Below are 16,882 nucleotides of genomic sequence, written 5' to 3'. Positions count from 1 at the left end.
TTCTTTAATGAAAATTTAATCTTGATCGTGATGATCGACATATATTTATTATTAAATTTAAGAAAGAGACGCACTTCTAAGAAAGAATTGACTCAAATTTATTTTAAAAAATATCGTACATTTGTATGTTTATTTATATTGATCCCACATTTGCAATGCGTATTTTGGTAATTGTTAATAACAGTAAAAAATTCGCGTGTGAATAATTTTTATGAATACGTGTATGACTATTAGATGGAGATGAAAAGATTAGAACGTGTCTTGATGTAATGTATTCTATAACATCTTTTAGAAGGTACAAGGCGCGAAGTTTAGACGTAACTTTTTCTAAAAATATAATGTCATGTAATGTATTTGTCGGTTAATCTAAATTTTCACGTTACGCACTTGGACACACGCATCGATTAAATAATACTGCATGTTTGTAATAAGATTTCTTTAATTATAGATATTTATCTGTATTGTCCAAATGTGTGATCGTAAATATTGTCAACGTGCAAAAATACTTTCAAGTTCCAACAATGTAAAACACAATATGAACATATTACATACAGTCGTGATGAATAATAATCGTATGTAATTTACATTATTACCTAAAAGTGTGAGATAAATCGACTGAACGTAATATACGAAAATTGCCTGAATTTTTTATAAGATCGATATGCTCGAAGAAATCTAGGAAAGATTTTTTTGAAACTTATTTCAAAAAATTGTTTAATTTTTTGTTTTACCAAATTCACTGTAGTTCCAATATATTGAATAATGATATCGAAAACGAGAAATTACATTAATTCTTTTTTCATACTATAAATTCATACTATAAATTGATTGATAAAATGTATTTCCTTCTTTTATTATCTTACATTAGTAAATATAATTAGTAAATATAATAACAAACATAGAATTCAGTTTATACTCATTGTCAGTATTTTATCCCAAGACGTCTTTTAGACGTCTTATGTCCCGCTTTTGGACATGGTGGCATGGTGCTGTCTGGGTTGTTTCCAGCGAAAACAATTCGCGTGACAGTTGGAGATTTAAAATTATTTATTAGCCCGTGATTAGCCGAAAAAAGGTGTCTTCGATATATCTTAATGGATATCTCGCGACCCATCTGTACTATCAAACACGAAAAATATGCAAAAAAATAAACATACAATAAGAAAGAATTCGACATAGCTGTGATGAGAGATCAGGAGCCTTAATCACAATTGTTTCAAGCAATAGTGTTGAATTTATACCAAATAATTACACAACACATTACAATTTATATTACAATACTTTAATTTATAAAACGGTAGCTTTCAATCAAACTTTATTTCTTAGTAAGTGTATATTTATTTATTTATTTGTGACTTATTTATTCCTCGCTAATGTGTACCCTTGTATCAATTTCAAAAGTACGGAATGTTTTCAGTAAAATAAGTATTATATATATATAAATATACATGAGAAGAGAGATTGAAAGAGAAAGTTTAATTGAAAAATCTGCATATATATTCGTTCAGTTACCTGTTTCGATAATGTCATCAATAACACTCGCGTAACCAAGTTCTCTGCATATTTAGATATAATTACGTTTATTGCATAGCATGCTTCTATTTAATATAGTATTCGAATATACTATGTTTGCATAATGGATGTATGTTATAATATATTATACATACCAAGATTTAATTATTGTAACTAAAAATAATGTTGTACCTAAAATAAAAGAAGCAAGGAATTATTGTAAAGCCAGCATTGTACAAGAAATGTAAATAAATTAGATTGGATCAATAAACATACTAATATGTATAATTTTTCGAATTTTTCTTGTACTTCTTTTTTCTAATTTCAAGATTTGGTAAAACTTTAGAGATATTCATTAAAATGAGTAAAAAAAAATCGCGGTGATAAATCATTGAAGTAAACCCTATACATAATATGACTTTGATGCAAAATACACGCGAATTACTTTCTTTTCTTTCTCAACTTCTTCCTTTCCTTTTCTATCCCAGAAAATCTTGCGCCACCAACGTTGAATAATCCTCGCGGAGTGTGCTTGTTCGAACAAAGCTAAAGATTTATAGAAATATGTTATTCCAGTTTTCTCTTTCCGTTTAATAAAAACAAGGTATGCTTCCTCTTGCCGTTTCATCTCTTTCTGCAATGAAGTTAAATTGCTGCGCCAATACACTTTTTCTGCTCGTCGCGTCTGCATATGCGCCGCGCGCGCGCGTAAAATGCATGAATTATACAGAAAAATATCACCTCTAAATCGTGTTTCTCCAGCTCGTTATATTTGTATACCTCGCTAAGCTCTTCCAACGTTTTACATCTACTGCCAATTTCTGTATCGTACTTAATCATTATTGCCAATAACTTTGATTCGGTCGTCAATCTATATGTAATAATGCGGGCGTGATTACAAATTACATAAATGCATACATATACAGAGTGTTCCCAGGTTAAACGGCCAACTTGAAATATGAATTGAGGATCTCAAAACAAAAAAAATTTTCCTCTGGAGGTATGCTCGCAAACATCGTTTAAGTTCAAGTAAAACGAACTTTGTTTAAGAGATATTGACTTCTGAAGTTTTATACAGAATGAAAAAATACAGAAAACAGGATACTATTAAGAATGAATAATTTCGAAATAATGTAGATTTATCCTCTTTACTGCTTTACAGTAATCAAAATTAGAATAATATTAAACGATAGAATAATATTAAAACTACTCCAACCGGAGCTGTGTTTCAAGTCTGACAAATTTAGTCGGCGCGCAGTCAAGTTTGGAAAATATATAAAATAAGAATAAAAACTTTCGCGCATCATTTACCGCGCTTGGTTCTTAGTTAGCCCGTTTTCTGTATTCATAGAATAATGTTATTCTTTTTATTGCTTAACATAGTAATTAAAATTAAAATAATTATTCTCTTAACTGGTTTACAGTAATCAAAATTTAAATATCAAATATTTTGTTCAAAATGATTTAAAACACGTCAATAGATTTTTCGTATGGGGTGTTCTCGAGCAAAAAGTTTATAAAATGCCTGTTAATAAGTGCCTTCAATCGGTAGATAGTGCAAGCGTGTAAAGAAATAATAACAGACGCACAATTTCAGTCAGCCGCTCGTTCTCTCATTCATATAGATGCAACGCTTGTCTCCAAGTTGGAGGAAGTCATCATTTTGAACAAAATATTTAATACTTACTACAATTTTGATTACTCGATCTGTAAAGCAGTAAAGAGAATAATTATTTTAATTTTGATTAGTGCCCGTCTACAATAGGTGTTTTAAGCCCTAAGCCTTAAGAAATTGACCAATCAGTCAATTATTCTCCTCAAATTCAACTGTGATTGAACAATTTCTTAAGGCTTAGGGCTTAAAACACCTATTGTAGACTGGGACTTACTGTTAAGCAGCAAAGAGAATAATTATAATTTAATTTTGATTACTGAAAATTTCGATTAATTACTGTTTAGTAGTAATCAAAAGAGAATAGATGTTTTAATTTTGACTACGATAAATTTTGATCACTGCTTAGCAGTAAAGAGAATAAAGTTACATTTATTATTTTAAAATTATTCATTCCTAATAGTTCTGTAACTTCAGAAATCAATATCTCTTAAACGAAACACGTTTGCGAGTAGCATACCCCTCCAGAGGAATTTTTTTGTTTTGAGGTCCTAAATCCTTTCATATTTCAAATTTATTCGTTTAACACCTTGTATAATAAAGAAATATGTTTAATTTATAAATTTAATGCGCACATACTTTCGCTTACGGATTGTTTCTTCTAATTTCGTATTTACGTCTTTTAAGAACTCGAGATCATCGGTAACATTTCCCAATGCTACCTGTATTTCATTTCGCTCGTATTCCCACGCTTTGCATACGGCAATTTGTTTCTTCTCATATCTCGTACTATTAAAATAAAGCGCAAAGACAAACACACGTTATTATATATGTATATATAAGTATGCGCCGTGGTTAACATATATTTGTTTAATACGTAACAATAATATTATATATTACAGTAATATATAATATATATATATGTTTAGTGTACTTTTGGTCGCGATGCGTAGAATATAATATAAATAAGAGATTTGAGAATAGAGATACTTTGTATTTGTGACGTATTCGTTGCATCTTTTGTCAATACCATCGATAGCGACTATATTTTTTTTATATCGCTTGACTACGTCTTCGAGCGTGTTTCTATGATTAATTCGTTGCCTCTCCAGATCCGTAGTAAATCCTTATAAGTATATATAATATGTTCAGGAGGGAAAAGAAAAGAGAAAAAAAAGAAATTACATATTTTATAATTATATAGTGTGTGTGTGTATATATATATATAATTACTGGCAACATCTACAATAGATTTCTTCTGACAATGCCACAATTTTCTGTAATGTAATTCTTTGCTTCTCCCTTCTCCCGGCATAACATACATTCTGCGTGAAATATGCTCTAAAAAATAATGAATGTGGCACAGAAATAAAGCCGATGTCATTGAGATCTGTTTACGTCGAGGACTCGTGTGAAGAACATCGATACGTTTATCAAGAATCTATAAAAAATAAATAAATGATTTAAAAAGTATCTTAAGACAAAGAAGGTACCTCCTTTCTTTTACAATAGATTATTTATTGTAGTTATCATACGTGTCTAAAAGACATCTTAAAGATATTTTTACGATGTTTTTTAGACATGTGTGCTGTCTAGGGTTTATTTTGACTTTTAATTAACAGCACAAGATTTTAACGCATTTTTTTCTTTTTTCTAACCAATAGTACATTTTTCATAGAGTAATATAGAGATATATCTCAAAAATTAATATTCTTCTTCTTATAAATAAATACGAATTTTGAATGATACAATAACAATGACTGGAGAACAACCTTTAGTGCCTTACAAACTGCATGGTCAAATCTGGATATGTCGTACCAAGTTTCTTTAATGCATACACTCGTCTTTGAATTCTTGTTAATAAATGCTAAAGTATAAAGATAAGTTTTACGATTATAGATTATAAATTAATTTCAAATCGTCAATGACGGCGTGTATATATACGATTCCAGGGCACACATATTTGCACATGAAAGGAAAACAAATATTACACCAATTTCAGAAATCTTTAAAAAGATATTATTGGTGTATTTTTTAAAGATTCGTATCTCGTATCACCTGATTGCGGTAAACATTTAGGACAAAATTCAATATTGCGTAAAATTAAGACATCGTTTATTGTGTTCATTTCGTCAGTTGTGAGGATTAGAGATAATTCAGGATTCGATATAAGGGAAGGCAAAGCCGCCTAAAATCATGAATCATATTGTAATGATATTAATAATAAGAGCGAACACGCTAACAAAGTGATAGTATTACTATATAATTACCGCTAATTCCATTTTTTTTGTTGCACACTCAAAAATAGCTTTTACAAGTGTCAACATAATCGATTCTGTCCCAATTTCTTGCATATTTTTAACAATTCTATAGAACCGTATAGGAAACGTGTATAGGAAGTTTTTATTTTCCCTACTTTCTTAACATAAAGTTTATCATATATGTTTGGACATGGATTAATCCATGAAACTTCCAAAAATATGGATTAACATATCATACACATTGACATACATCAATATATTCTGGACAATCAGAGATGTATATTCTCTATATACTTTTAAATTCAATGCAACTTTTATTTCAGCTTTTGCCAAAATCTCGCAAATAATTTAACATTATTGATATTTGTCATCATCATCATCATGGTATGTAATTAATGATAAAAAATACAATTAATTAATATTCAATTTAATGCTATACACAATGCCCTGTCCACATATATACTTACAAATACACGCAAAACTGTTTGAAATTATATAATTTATATATTCTTACAATTAGACTGGTACATACATGATTTGGCTTCACGAAATATATCTCCTTATATATCTCCTTGAAGAACAAATAAGCATCACCAAAAGATCTTCACGATAAAACATCTTATGGCCTAGTTTACACTAGTTTAAACCAATCGTGTAAACAGTATATAGCGTATCAAATATTAATTAACATTAATATTTTGGAAGGTTAGATTAGGTTAGTTTGCTGTAGTATTCCTTGATTTTGCCACTGTATAAAATGTGATATTTATTTCACATTCGAATTTATAATCTCACTGTACTTTTCACAAACTTATAAACATATGGTGTACATACGGAGTGATCATTCAGTGCGTAAACGAGGTCGAATAAACTATTGTAAATTAGGCTAAATAGCGTTTTCTATTGGGAATGGGAAAACCAGTGTGCAACACTGGTACACCCTGGAGTGCAATTTTATTGTTCTAATGTAAAAATCGGTTCACATGTTTTCAGTGTTTAAATGTTCTACTGATAAAAATTTGTCAAATTTGAATGTGCACCAGTGTTGCATTAGTTTTCCCAGTAAAAAAACAACAATATTTTACTGTTTAAATACTATAGGCCGTTCTCTTTTTTTTATTCCCAAGTATTCTCATAGTATTTTGTATGTCTCACCACAAGTATTATAAAAAACATGCATCAGAATATAGGCATATAAATTAGTAAAGAAAAAATATTACCAAGTTCTAAATCTTTATTGTGTGAAATATATAATCACATGCTCCTTAGATGGATTACAAAGATGTTACTCGAGGCCAAGCAAAAAAGACGATAAAAAATCAATAGAGGACACAGCAATTGTATTCATTAGTTTAATCTTGTAACATTGTCTATATATTATATGTAAGACATAGCCGAAAGACGGAATATTATCCGATTTATTTGTAGAATTCATGTTCAGACTCATCTTTCTTAATATTGTTTTTATAACCTTTCTCAAAATCTTTTGCTAAAACGATGTAACGATTTTCACGGACCGCGTGCATTCCTGCCTCTTGACAGATAGCATTAATATCAGCACCAGAAATTCTATCTGGCCGTGCTACGTAATCCTCAAGATCTACTTCTTCGCTCAAATTCATTTTTGCAGTAATCGTGGAGAAGATTAAGCGCTTCTGCCGACGATCAGGTAACGGAAATTCAATCTTGCGATCCAATCTACCAGGACGAAGCAATGCAGGGTCCAATGTATCCGCTCTACAAAAATATAAGTACTTATAAATACCAATAACTGCCTAATAAAATTAAACAGACTTTTAACAGAGTTAGACTCGACTCACCTATTTGTCGCCATAATAACTTTGACATTAGTTGTCTGATCAAAACCATCCATCTGATTGAGTAATTCCAAGAGAATACGTTGCACCTCACGATCTGCTCCAGTTTGAGCGTCGAATCTTTTTGTAGCAATAGCATCTATCTCATCCACAAATATTATAGCCGGCGAGTTCTCTTTCGCCAAACGGAATACATCACGCACCATTCTTGGTCCCTCACCCAAATATTTTTGCACAAATTCAGAACCCACTACGCGAATGAAGGCAGCTAGAAGATGGAAGATGAAGAAAGATCAGAAGAACGTTCATGTTTTATGCAACTAGATTAGATATTTTTTATGAGATTTCTCTAGTACCAGTGGTATGTCTAGCAACAGCTTTTGCTAACATAGTTTTTCCACAACCAGGTGGTCCATACATAAGTACACCTCGCGGTGGATCGATGCCAATCTGCTTATATAATTCAAAATGAGTAAGAGGTAACTCCACTGCCTCTCTGATCTCTTGCTTCTGCATATCCATTCCACCTATATCGCTATACTGGATATCTGGTTTCTCATCTGTAATATATTGCACATGCATTACACTTTCATATTTACAATCCCTTTGTTTTGTTTTAATTTAATCTCAAAATGTAATATTTATATTTAGAAAACCAAGAAAAGAATCGAGTAAGGCATTAAAAAAAAATGCCGCGTACCGTGCATAAAGTCATCGATAAAAAAGAAAGACATTAAATAAATAAAATCATATGCACGTAGTAAATCTAGCATTTCGATTTCGATTTAGACCCTGATCAAATGTTGATTTTATTATCTCCTTTTCTTGACTCACATTTCTTTTCTGATTAAATGTCTCAGAACCTATATATTGTATATAAACTTAAAAGACTTGAAATTATTACCTGCTTGTAACATAGAAATGCTAGAGTCAGCTTCTGGTGGCAGCACATCTACTAAAGCATTGCTATGCTTGTGAAGCGCTACACTAGCGGAAGGCTTCAAGAGTTCCCTGTCTATGGTAGACAAAATCCGTACATAATAATTTGAGCCTGTTGTAGAACCCACTATACCAGTGTTCTGATCAACAGCTTCTAAGAATTGCCCAATAACTAAAGGAACACTCTGGATACGTTTAACTTCCTCTTGAGCATGCAAATATTCTTTCTTCAAATTACGTTGTTCATCTTTGATATATTCTTCTTGTACCTCCAGAAATTCCAGCATTCTCTGTAGTTTCTATTAAAAAAATTACAACATATTTATAACATGCGTTCTTTTATATGTGTATATATGTACACATATATATTTGTAAAAACATTTAATGTGCAAAGTATTATATGAACTTTATTGTCACAAATATTGCTACAAAATAATTTAATTAACCAAAAATGACATTTAGATAATCAAATAAAATATACAGGGAATATAATTGTTTTTCTTATAATTATTCTAGATATATTTTGAACATATATGACAATATACAACGTATATTACGTAATATATTATAAAAACTTACGCTACCTTATATTTGGTGTAAAGATCTTCAACGTCCAGCTCATCTCCAGCTCCTGTATAATGACCAGCAGCTGGCTTGCAATCAATTTCACCTACATCCTAAAAATATAATACAAAATAATTTTACACGAGTATGTGTCTGATTGTGAGTATGCTGTACGTGTGCGTGTGCGAATTGTATATTGTATACAACGTTTATGATTATTTAAAATTATCAGTCGTAATCTCATCAAAAGGCGTATAGTATAATTGCATAGTTTTATGTAAAAGGGGGGTTACCCCCTGTCATTTTTCAGTCAGACGTGCAGATGCGGCTAATATAACTGAAGCATAAACATACCTTATCGGGCAAAATAATGCCCAGTTCTTCCATTATAGTCTGAGAAGACTGTACGAGTTAATTTAGTCGAATATCAAATGCGTCGACTCCAACGATTTATAACAAACGGTTCTATATAAATGGTTCTAAAGAGCACTGAGACTGGACTGAATGACTTTAGATCTTTGAGCATTCGTCACAAACCATGAACAACCAGCCTCAAGATGTGTCAGATACATCGGAGCACAACCGCTCATTAGGCTGCGTTCGGAAACTTTATGGTGAGTTTTTATGGGCAGTGAAATGCTGCAACAGCGAGCAAAAAAATTGATTGGTCTATTTTCTTATGCACATGTATATGGACCACGCAATTTTCTTAAGCGGGGAGCACACACTTCTGCACAACGCATAATGCGTCAGCATAAGAAAATTGATTGGTCTATTTCCTTATGCACATGTGTATGGACCAATCAATTTTCTTATGCTAAGGCCGGTATTCATAGTTATTTAAGACCGTCTTAAGTTCAATCTTAAAATGTCATGAACCAATCACAGAGCCGTATTAGCGTCTTAAGACATTACTTAAGACGATCTTGAAGACTATGAATACCGGCCTAAGACTCCATAGACGCGGAAACGCCGTGCGGTAGAGTGCATTGACCAATCAGAAGGCTGCCGCAAGTCACCTGCGGCAAAATCAAAATTTGTGATTGGTCAACGCACTCTGCCGCATGGCGTTTCCGCATCTATGGAGTCTTAAGGGGATCCTAAAGTGAAGGCTGAACTTCCTCGACGTCGGTAATGTCAACATTTCTAATTCTGTTTTCTTGTCATATATCTATATGGGCCGGTCTCACAGTCTCCGATTAACGTGATTCTCCGATTAAACTCACTCTGCATTTCTTTCTAACTATCCCCTTAGAAAGAGACGAAGAGTGAGTTTAATCGGAGAATCTAGGGAGAATCACGTTAATCGGAGACTTGGATGTCGGATCGTCGTACGTCGAACATCGGACGCAGTGTGAATCCTCCATGAGACCGGCCCTATCTGTCCTTGTCTAACAAGAGGCATCTGTCTTTGTTCGATTACTGCGCCATCTTTTGCCACACGCAATATTGCTTATCCTGTCAACCTGAATGTGCTTTTGCACATATAAAAGTTATGTAAAGTAATCTTTTTTTCTAGATTTTCAATCTTAGATCTAATTGCACGATATTGTTCTTAAATGTTGTCCCTAGGTCATGCCGGTCTAATTTTGTGGATATTTATCGTAGAATTTTTGTACAAAGCAAATATTGTCGTCACGTATACCAAAAATTAACAAAAATATTAATTTTTTTTCGTTTTTGATATAAATTTGACCACCATGACCTAGATTTTGATCCGTACTTTAATTCTAGACAAGAATTTTGCATTTCTATAAAGTCAATTAAAAGATTAGTGCTAAAAAAAAAAGCCGGTATTACAGACGGCTTTAGGATCCCCTTAACATTATGCTTACGCATTATGCGTTGTGCAGAAGTGTGTGTTCCCCGCTTAAGGCCATTGCACGTAACAAAGATTTAGCCATAATCGTAAGGCCGTAAGAAAATAAACCAATCACAGTCGATTATTCTCCTCGCGCTCGAAGAATAATCGAGTGTGATTGGTCTATTTTCTTACGGCCTTACGATTATGGCTAAATCTTTGTTACGTGCAATGGCCTTAACTATGAATACTGGCCTATGACTAATGGTCTACAATGCGAGTCGTAAAGTCGTGAGTCGTTAGAATTGACCAATCACAAACCATTTTGCGGAGAATAATCGACTGTGATTGGTCAATTCTTACGACTCACGACTTTACGACTCGCATTGTAGACCTAGCATAATGCGGGGTCTACAATGCGAGTCGCAAAGTCGTGAATCGCAAGAAGCCTAGTCGTACGCTTGCATATAAGTCTGTATGACTAGGCTTCGTTTTACGTACATTACTGTTTTGTGTGCTTATACTTAATAAATTACGATATATGACGTTTCAAAGACATTAATGCCAATCCTTCAAGAATGCAAAAAGTTGAAAACTTATTTGAATTTTAAATATTTGTAAGAGTACACCGAAAAAAAAAACTTTTGCACACCTAACATACATAATTATACATATACTCTTGTTTTGTGTATGGATCATACTTCAAAAATGATATAAATGCATAATACTCTATAAATATATTACGATATTGAAAAAAATGGATTTAATAATCAAAACAGTACACATTTTATGACAAGACTATAGTCACTACTAGCAGTCATAGTTGCTATATAACAATACAGTTGCTACATTACATACAGATATTGTCCAACTACGATACTATCTTATTAAAATCTCAATCTTCTTCACCTTGGACTGCCTTTAAATTACCAAATACCTGTGATGGTATAGTCTGTTTCTCGATCGGCACATCTGAAAATGAGTATTAGTGAAACATTAATAAAAAGTCAGTTTGTAATATGTTTATTATATTTCTGCCGTAGTAAATTTTAACAAAACATTACTATAGATTAGTTTATAAGACCTAACGTAATAAAATAATTAATAAACTAACAGTTTTTGCATTTCTTTTTTATGTTATGACCGACAAATAATTAAACTTCAAATGTATAAACAGACAGCGCACGTTTATTTTTCATCCTTTAGTGTTAAATTTAAACAGATTCTTTATCTTGATTAGAATTACGTCAATTATCTTGATTGCAAAAATATGTAATATAAATCGAAAAGTTGCAGCAAAGGATTGCCCTACTTGACATTTTAATTTAAGGAAAATTTATGAAAATACAACGCAACGAAAGCGCGTTCCAACTGTTGTTGAGAAAGACAGAAAAGATAGCTTATACATGTTTGTATATAAGGAAATTGAATTTTGAAGCTACTTGTAAATGTATTGTAGTACCTTCTTCTATTTCTGCATCGTTATCATTTTCATCATCTATGTCGATATCAATCTCATCTGGATTATTCACATGAGATTCTGATTTACCATCCTTTTCTGTTACGCCACGTACAAATTTGATGCCTCCTTTAATATCAGCGGCCTTGTCTGTAATTCAAGATTGTTCAGAATTGTTCGGTATTTGTAAAAGAGACGAAAGTGGGATTTAATCTCTATTACCTGTACTTGATGTAATTTTACTGTCTAATAAACGCATAGCATCCATTGGAACATCCGATACTTGATTAGATGCGTTATTCAACATTTGTGCCGACATCATGTTTACTTGAGTGTTATACATAGCTTGTACGCTACGCTTGATTCGAAGCATTTCACGCATTGTATCCTCATTTCCATGCCTGACTTCAAATTCTTTCCAAATTTGCCAAAAATTGGAAGTAACCTGCAAAATTTTAATTAGATCCGTGAAAAATTAATAATAATAACGCTGTTTTCAATGTATTACAATGAGCACAATATCATACTCTCGGGTCACATATTTGGCTACAATGCGCATATATCGCTCTTGCTCTATCTACTTCTCCTAATTTGGTCTCCATTTCAGCGAATCGTAAACACATTTCTCTTGTGTTCTCATCGTTCAATACTTCTATAGCCTTTTCATATATTTGCCGAGTTTTCGGCACACCATATATGTCGGCAGCTTTCTTTATGTATATATTGAACATCTGCAAATTAAGAAATTGATTCTCCAACTCTGAAGCTTATACTCAGATTCTTTAACAATATTATGTAGTTTACATCATACAAACTGGAAAGTATTGTATTTCACATTAATTGAAAAAAAAATAAAAATAAAAAATATATATATACAAATATCTTTGTGAATAAAAATTTTGAAATTATACGTAAACTATTAGTAGCAAGAAAAAAAAATGTATCGGTGAAAAGACATTACGTCAAATCTTTCTTCTGGGAGGACAGCATTTGTCGCACGTTCATACACTGACATGGCATGTCTCGCTAAGCCATGTTCTTCTTCTAGCTTTGCGTACAACAAATATAAGGCTGCAATAAATAAAGATTATTTAATCTTTCTTACTGCATAATGTGTAAATTAGTAAGATAATATGTAAGACAAGTTGTATACCTTTGGCATACTTTGGTGGACAATGTTCTAAGCATTGCTCAAACAAATCTCTGGTACGTTCTAGTTTCGTCCCACCGTAACGTTTTAAAAATTTTGTGAGATATGTGTTCCAAATGTCATAAACATTAGGCCATTTAAACAACGCGATACCTTTTTCATATGCCTAAAAAATAAATATTGGAAAATGCTATTAAATTACCAGATAAACATATGTGTAATTAATGAGAAATATTCAACATACCCTAAATGCTTCCTCAAAGTAATTATTTTCTTCCAAAAACAGTGCATAATTGATAATAATTTGAGGAGTTGCGATTTTCAAGTCGATTATTTTGTCGTACACTGCTTTACAGGTCTGTCATAGTAAACATTAAATTGAAAATATCAACTTTATAACATAAATAAAAAAATTAACGATGCAATAACATATAAGTTGAATAGCATAAAAATATACCTTAAATGTTCCGAAACTTTCTTCCAAGTCTGCATACATAGACCATACTTTTAAAGATTTGTATAATCTCATTTGTACTGTTTCCGCTTCGTCATGGTATGCCACTTTTCTAGCTGGCATTGTAGTGGCACGATGCATGAGTTTTAAAGCTTCTTTGCAGTTCCTACGACAATAATACATATATTAATATATATATGTATATAGGGTGAATATACAGTGTGTGTGTGTGTGTGTAGGATATTTTATTTGACTTCAATCATATTTTTTGTCCAATTTAGAAAATTTATAAATTTTCGTAGCTTCTGATTATCTCTATATAACAAATGTGATAGAGATTGAGAAAGTAAACCAATCCTACCCGTGTCTAATTTCCATTTCTGCCCACTCACACCATACTGAGGCCAGATCGTCTACCTTGGTGTATGGAACATGAGTTGCCTTTTCAAATACTACTCTAGCATCCTCTATTTGTCCATTTTCCTCATAAAATTTGCCAAACGCAACCCACAATGTGTGCAATTTACCAACTGCCAATTGTGGTTGCACTGTCTGCACCGCTTCCGTGTATGTATTAATTATCTACAGAAAAACATATCAATAGAATTTATTCCAAAACAGAGATTCATTACATTTATGAAGTTTCCATATCCTTTTACCTCATGTGGTTGCCCTTCGTAAAGTTTTACTCTTTTATGCCATTCCGCTACATTGTGTGGATTTTGTCGTAATAATACAGAATTGAGCAACAATAGTCTCCTTTCCATGAGATGTTCCAATCGTGCCAGTCTCAACTCTAACTTAATGTCATCTGATGCAAAAAAGATAAAATAATAAATTAAGACACTAATATAAAAACGTTTATTAGTTTAAATTAATGTATATCAGCTACCTTCTTCAGTAGGATTGCTCACTGCTTCTTCTATAAGCTTCTTAAGACTAAGTTCCTCAAATTGTGCATAAGCATCGAAAACTTGTGTAAAATCTCTGACGGTGGTAACAGTCTGTATAGCTTCTTCGTAGATATCCCTCGCCTAAATAACATTATGTACTTTCATACATATATACATATATATAACACACATATGTGTGTGTGTGTGTGTGTGTGAGCGCGTATTCCTTTTTATATAAAAAACAAAGCCAGTAATACCCTTTCGAAGAGACCACTTCGGACATAATAATCTGCCAATGAATTCCATAGAGGTCCCAACTGATCTGTATAACGTCTTAAACCGCCTCTAATAATAGCATCTACATTCAAAGACTTTATCTTGGAAGGATTTTTTGATATTAAATCGCATAATTCATTCCATAGTTGATGATTAGATTTCCCATGCTTCGATACAAAATCGTCCTGGTTGACAATCTGCGCAAGTTTTACAGCAGCTTCATCGAGTCTTTCAATCGATATCAAATATTCTATATATTCTTCCGTATCTTCCGGTGCTAGCTACATGTATGAAACAAAAAAAATATCCATAAGGCATTTTTGCTGGAAAGAAATTCTGTCAAATCTTAGACCAAAATTTTTTATATCAATTAAAAATGTCAAGGACAATATAAGCGGTATATAGACATATTATTTACGTTATTATCACATACCTTTAAATATCTCCTAAAGACTCTAACAGCAGTTTCATAAACATTGTGTATCTTTAAAAAATGAATATATAATGGCCATATACGATGATGCTGTGTGATAGGAAGTGCTCTAAGAGATCGATCAAACACTTGACGCGTTCGTGTTATGTAACATTCTTCAGTCATTAGCGTGCAATAATCCATCCATATGCGTGGCATTTTATGCATAAATACTAAAGCACGTTCAAATGCATTATTAACATCTTCGTACAATGGATCTGTTATACATCGACCTTTTAATTGACTCACACGTTGTCGGAGATAATTATACCACAGCTTGTAACTGTATCAATATAATATACGATATTTAAAGCCTCTGATACAAATGTGTACAAGTAGTCGTAAAAAAATATATAAAAGAATAGTTTTACCTGCCCGGAAGTTCTTTCAATGCTCGTTCATATACCACATTTAAATTCTTACTGTTTGTATTTTTAAGATGATCGATATAACGTTGCCAATGTTTCACTGAATATGGATTTCGTAAAATTTCTTCTTCGTATGGTAAATCCTCCTCGTTCTGTTTAATAACAATTATAATATCATATCGATATATTATCAGTCACAAATTTATATATATGTATATAAAGTGCTTTTATAAATTACACAAGATACTCACAAAGGCATATAAATTTCCTTCATCATCCTCACGTTGCAACATCCCTAAGAATGTTTTATTATTGTTACACAGCAGAGCTATATATACAACTAGCAACTGCACACCCGCAACAATCTAAACTAAATGGAATTTTCTATCTTCAGAAAAAAGGAGTTCCAGGCTCCAGGCTCCAGGCTCCAGGCTTCAGGCTCCAGGTTCCAGGTTCCAGATTTCAGGTTAGGACGCCATGACGGTTAGGTTAGGTTAGGCCGAACACTACACTCTACCAGAGAGAAACCTGAGAGAGGCCATCCCGGCCTTTTTCGTGTGTTGCTGTGTTGCATTTTCCGACGCGCCGCCTGAGAAAATGCAACTCAACTACGTCGTATCGCTCGGTAACCGCACATGGTTTGCGTCCGTGCTAGGTTCGTGCCGAAGCCGAACTAGCCAGCTGGAGGGGATATTCTGGCCGCGGCGGCCGCGCTTCCATCTTGCGTATTCCAATTAATAACGAATTACGATAATTAAAATTACAAAATTAAGATTACATTCTTCAAAATTATTACGAACTTTGTATCTCATAATTTTGAAAAATATAATCGTAATTTTATAATTTTAATTTTCAGATAAATGTCAAATTTTGCAAGCAAGAAGCTATTATTTGAGCGTTGATTCAAACCTTCACATTTATGTGAAATTTATAATAATTAACGATAATTTTTAAAATGTGAAATTCTATAGATAAAGAATAAACACCGTTATTATCTATTAAGAAATCGTCTTATGTTGATTTCGTATAATATATCCGGCATTAGTATCATACAATTTCAAATTTATTACACGATTCCTTATAATTCCTTATTACAATATAATTTTCTTATAAATAATGTTACATATGGACGGGTAAAAGCCATAGTGGTGTAAGTCAAATTTTTGAAAATATTGTCTTGTATGCATAGATGCAATTTATATATTGTATAAATTTTGATCGCATATAAAGCTAAGTAGCGAAGCACCTCGCGAGGTAGAGGAGTGTTTCGCGAGGCAAGGGAAGCATCTCGCGAGGCAAAGGAG

The 16,882-nt window shown here is 32.4% G+C and overlaps 3 protein-coding genes across 5 annotated transcripts; all 3 read right to left on the bottom strand.

The window, feature by feature from the left end:
- Positions 1-1,250: 1,250 nt before the first annotated feature.
- Positions 1,251-6,007, bottom strand: LOC112458694. 2 transcript variants are annotated; one of them, XM_025022451.1, is made up of 7 exons: positions 5,918-6,007; positions 4,358-4,565; positions 4,115-4,250; positions 3,764-3,913; positions 2,254-2,383; positions 1,958-2,146; positions 1,251-1,704 (listed from the first exon to the last, which is right to left on the bottom strand). In XM_025022451.1, exons 2-7 carry the CDS (start codon positions 4,506-4,508, stop codon positions 1,687-1,689), a joined length of 774 nt encoding a protein of 257 aa, XP_024878219.1. In that variant the 5' UTR covers positions 4,509-4,565; positions 5,918-6,007; the 3' UTR covers positions 1,251-1,686. The 2 variants fall into 2 exon arrangements, with proteins under 2 accessions (XP_024878219.1, XP_024878218.1); XM_025022450.1 differs by lacking the exon at positions 5,918-6,007 and adding an exon at positions 4,897-5,699.
- A 592-nt stretch (positions 6,008-6,599) lies between these two features.
- Positions 6,600-9,208, bottom strand: LOC112458693 (26S proteasome regulatory subunit 6B). Its single transcript, XM_025022449.1, has 6 exons — positions 9,060-9,208; positions 8,726-8,818; positions 8,107-8,440; positions 7,559-7,762; positions 7,206-7,470; positions 6,600-7,122 (listed from the first exon to the last, which is right to left on the bottom strand). Exons 1-6 carry the CDS (start codon positions 9,090-9,092, stop codon positions 6,804-6,806), a joined length of 1,248 nt encoding a protein of 415 aa, XP_024878217.1. The 5' UTR covers positions 9,093-9,208; the 3' UTR covers positions 6,600-6,803.
- A 2,038-nt stretch (positions 9,209-11,246) lies between these two features.
- LOC112458689 (pre-mRNA-splicing factor SYF1) lies at positions 11,247-16,089 on the bottom strand. 2 transcript variants are annotated; one of them, XM_025022441.1, is made up of 15 exons: positions 15,830-16,089; positions 15,582-15,730; positions 15,172-15,493; positions 14,720-15,019; positions 14,462-14,603; positions 14,229-14,380; positions 13,931-14,151; positions 13,573-13,735; positions 13,360-13,473; positions 13,119-13,281; positions 12,927-13,036; positions 12,493-12,696; positions 12,188-12,410; positions 11,969-12,115; positions 11,247-11,478 (listed from the first exon to the last, which is right to left on the bottom strand). In XM_025022441.1, exons 1-15 carry the CDS (start codon positions 15,869-15,871, stop codon positions 11,402-11,404), a joined length of 2,529 nt encoding a protein of 842 aa, XP_024878209.1. In that variant the 5' UTR covers positions 15,872-16,089; the 3' UTR covers positions 11,247-11,401. The 2 variants fall into 2 exon arrangements, with proteins under 2 accessions (XP_024878209.1, XP_024878210.1); XM_025022442.1 differs by lacking the exon at positions 15,830-16,089 and having other exon boundaries at positions 15,172-15,383; positions 15,460-15,493; positions 15,582-15,632.
- Between the last annotated feature and the right edge of the window lie 793 nt (positions 16,090-16,882).

The sequence above is a fragment of the Temnothorax curvispinosus genome, unplaced genomic scaffold (assembly GCF_003070985.1).
Source record: "Temnothorax curvispinosus isolate PA1 unplaced genomic scaffold, ASM307098v1 QBEX01009133.1, whole genome shotgun sequence".
Classification (NCBI taxonomy): domain Eukaryota; kingdom Metazoa; phylum Arthropoda; class Insecta; order Hymenoptera; family Formicidae; genus Temnothorax; species Temnothorax curvispinosus.
The sequence above is the reverse complement of the archived record's forward strand: the minus strand, read 5'-3'. Positions and strand labels throughout refer to the sequence as shown.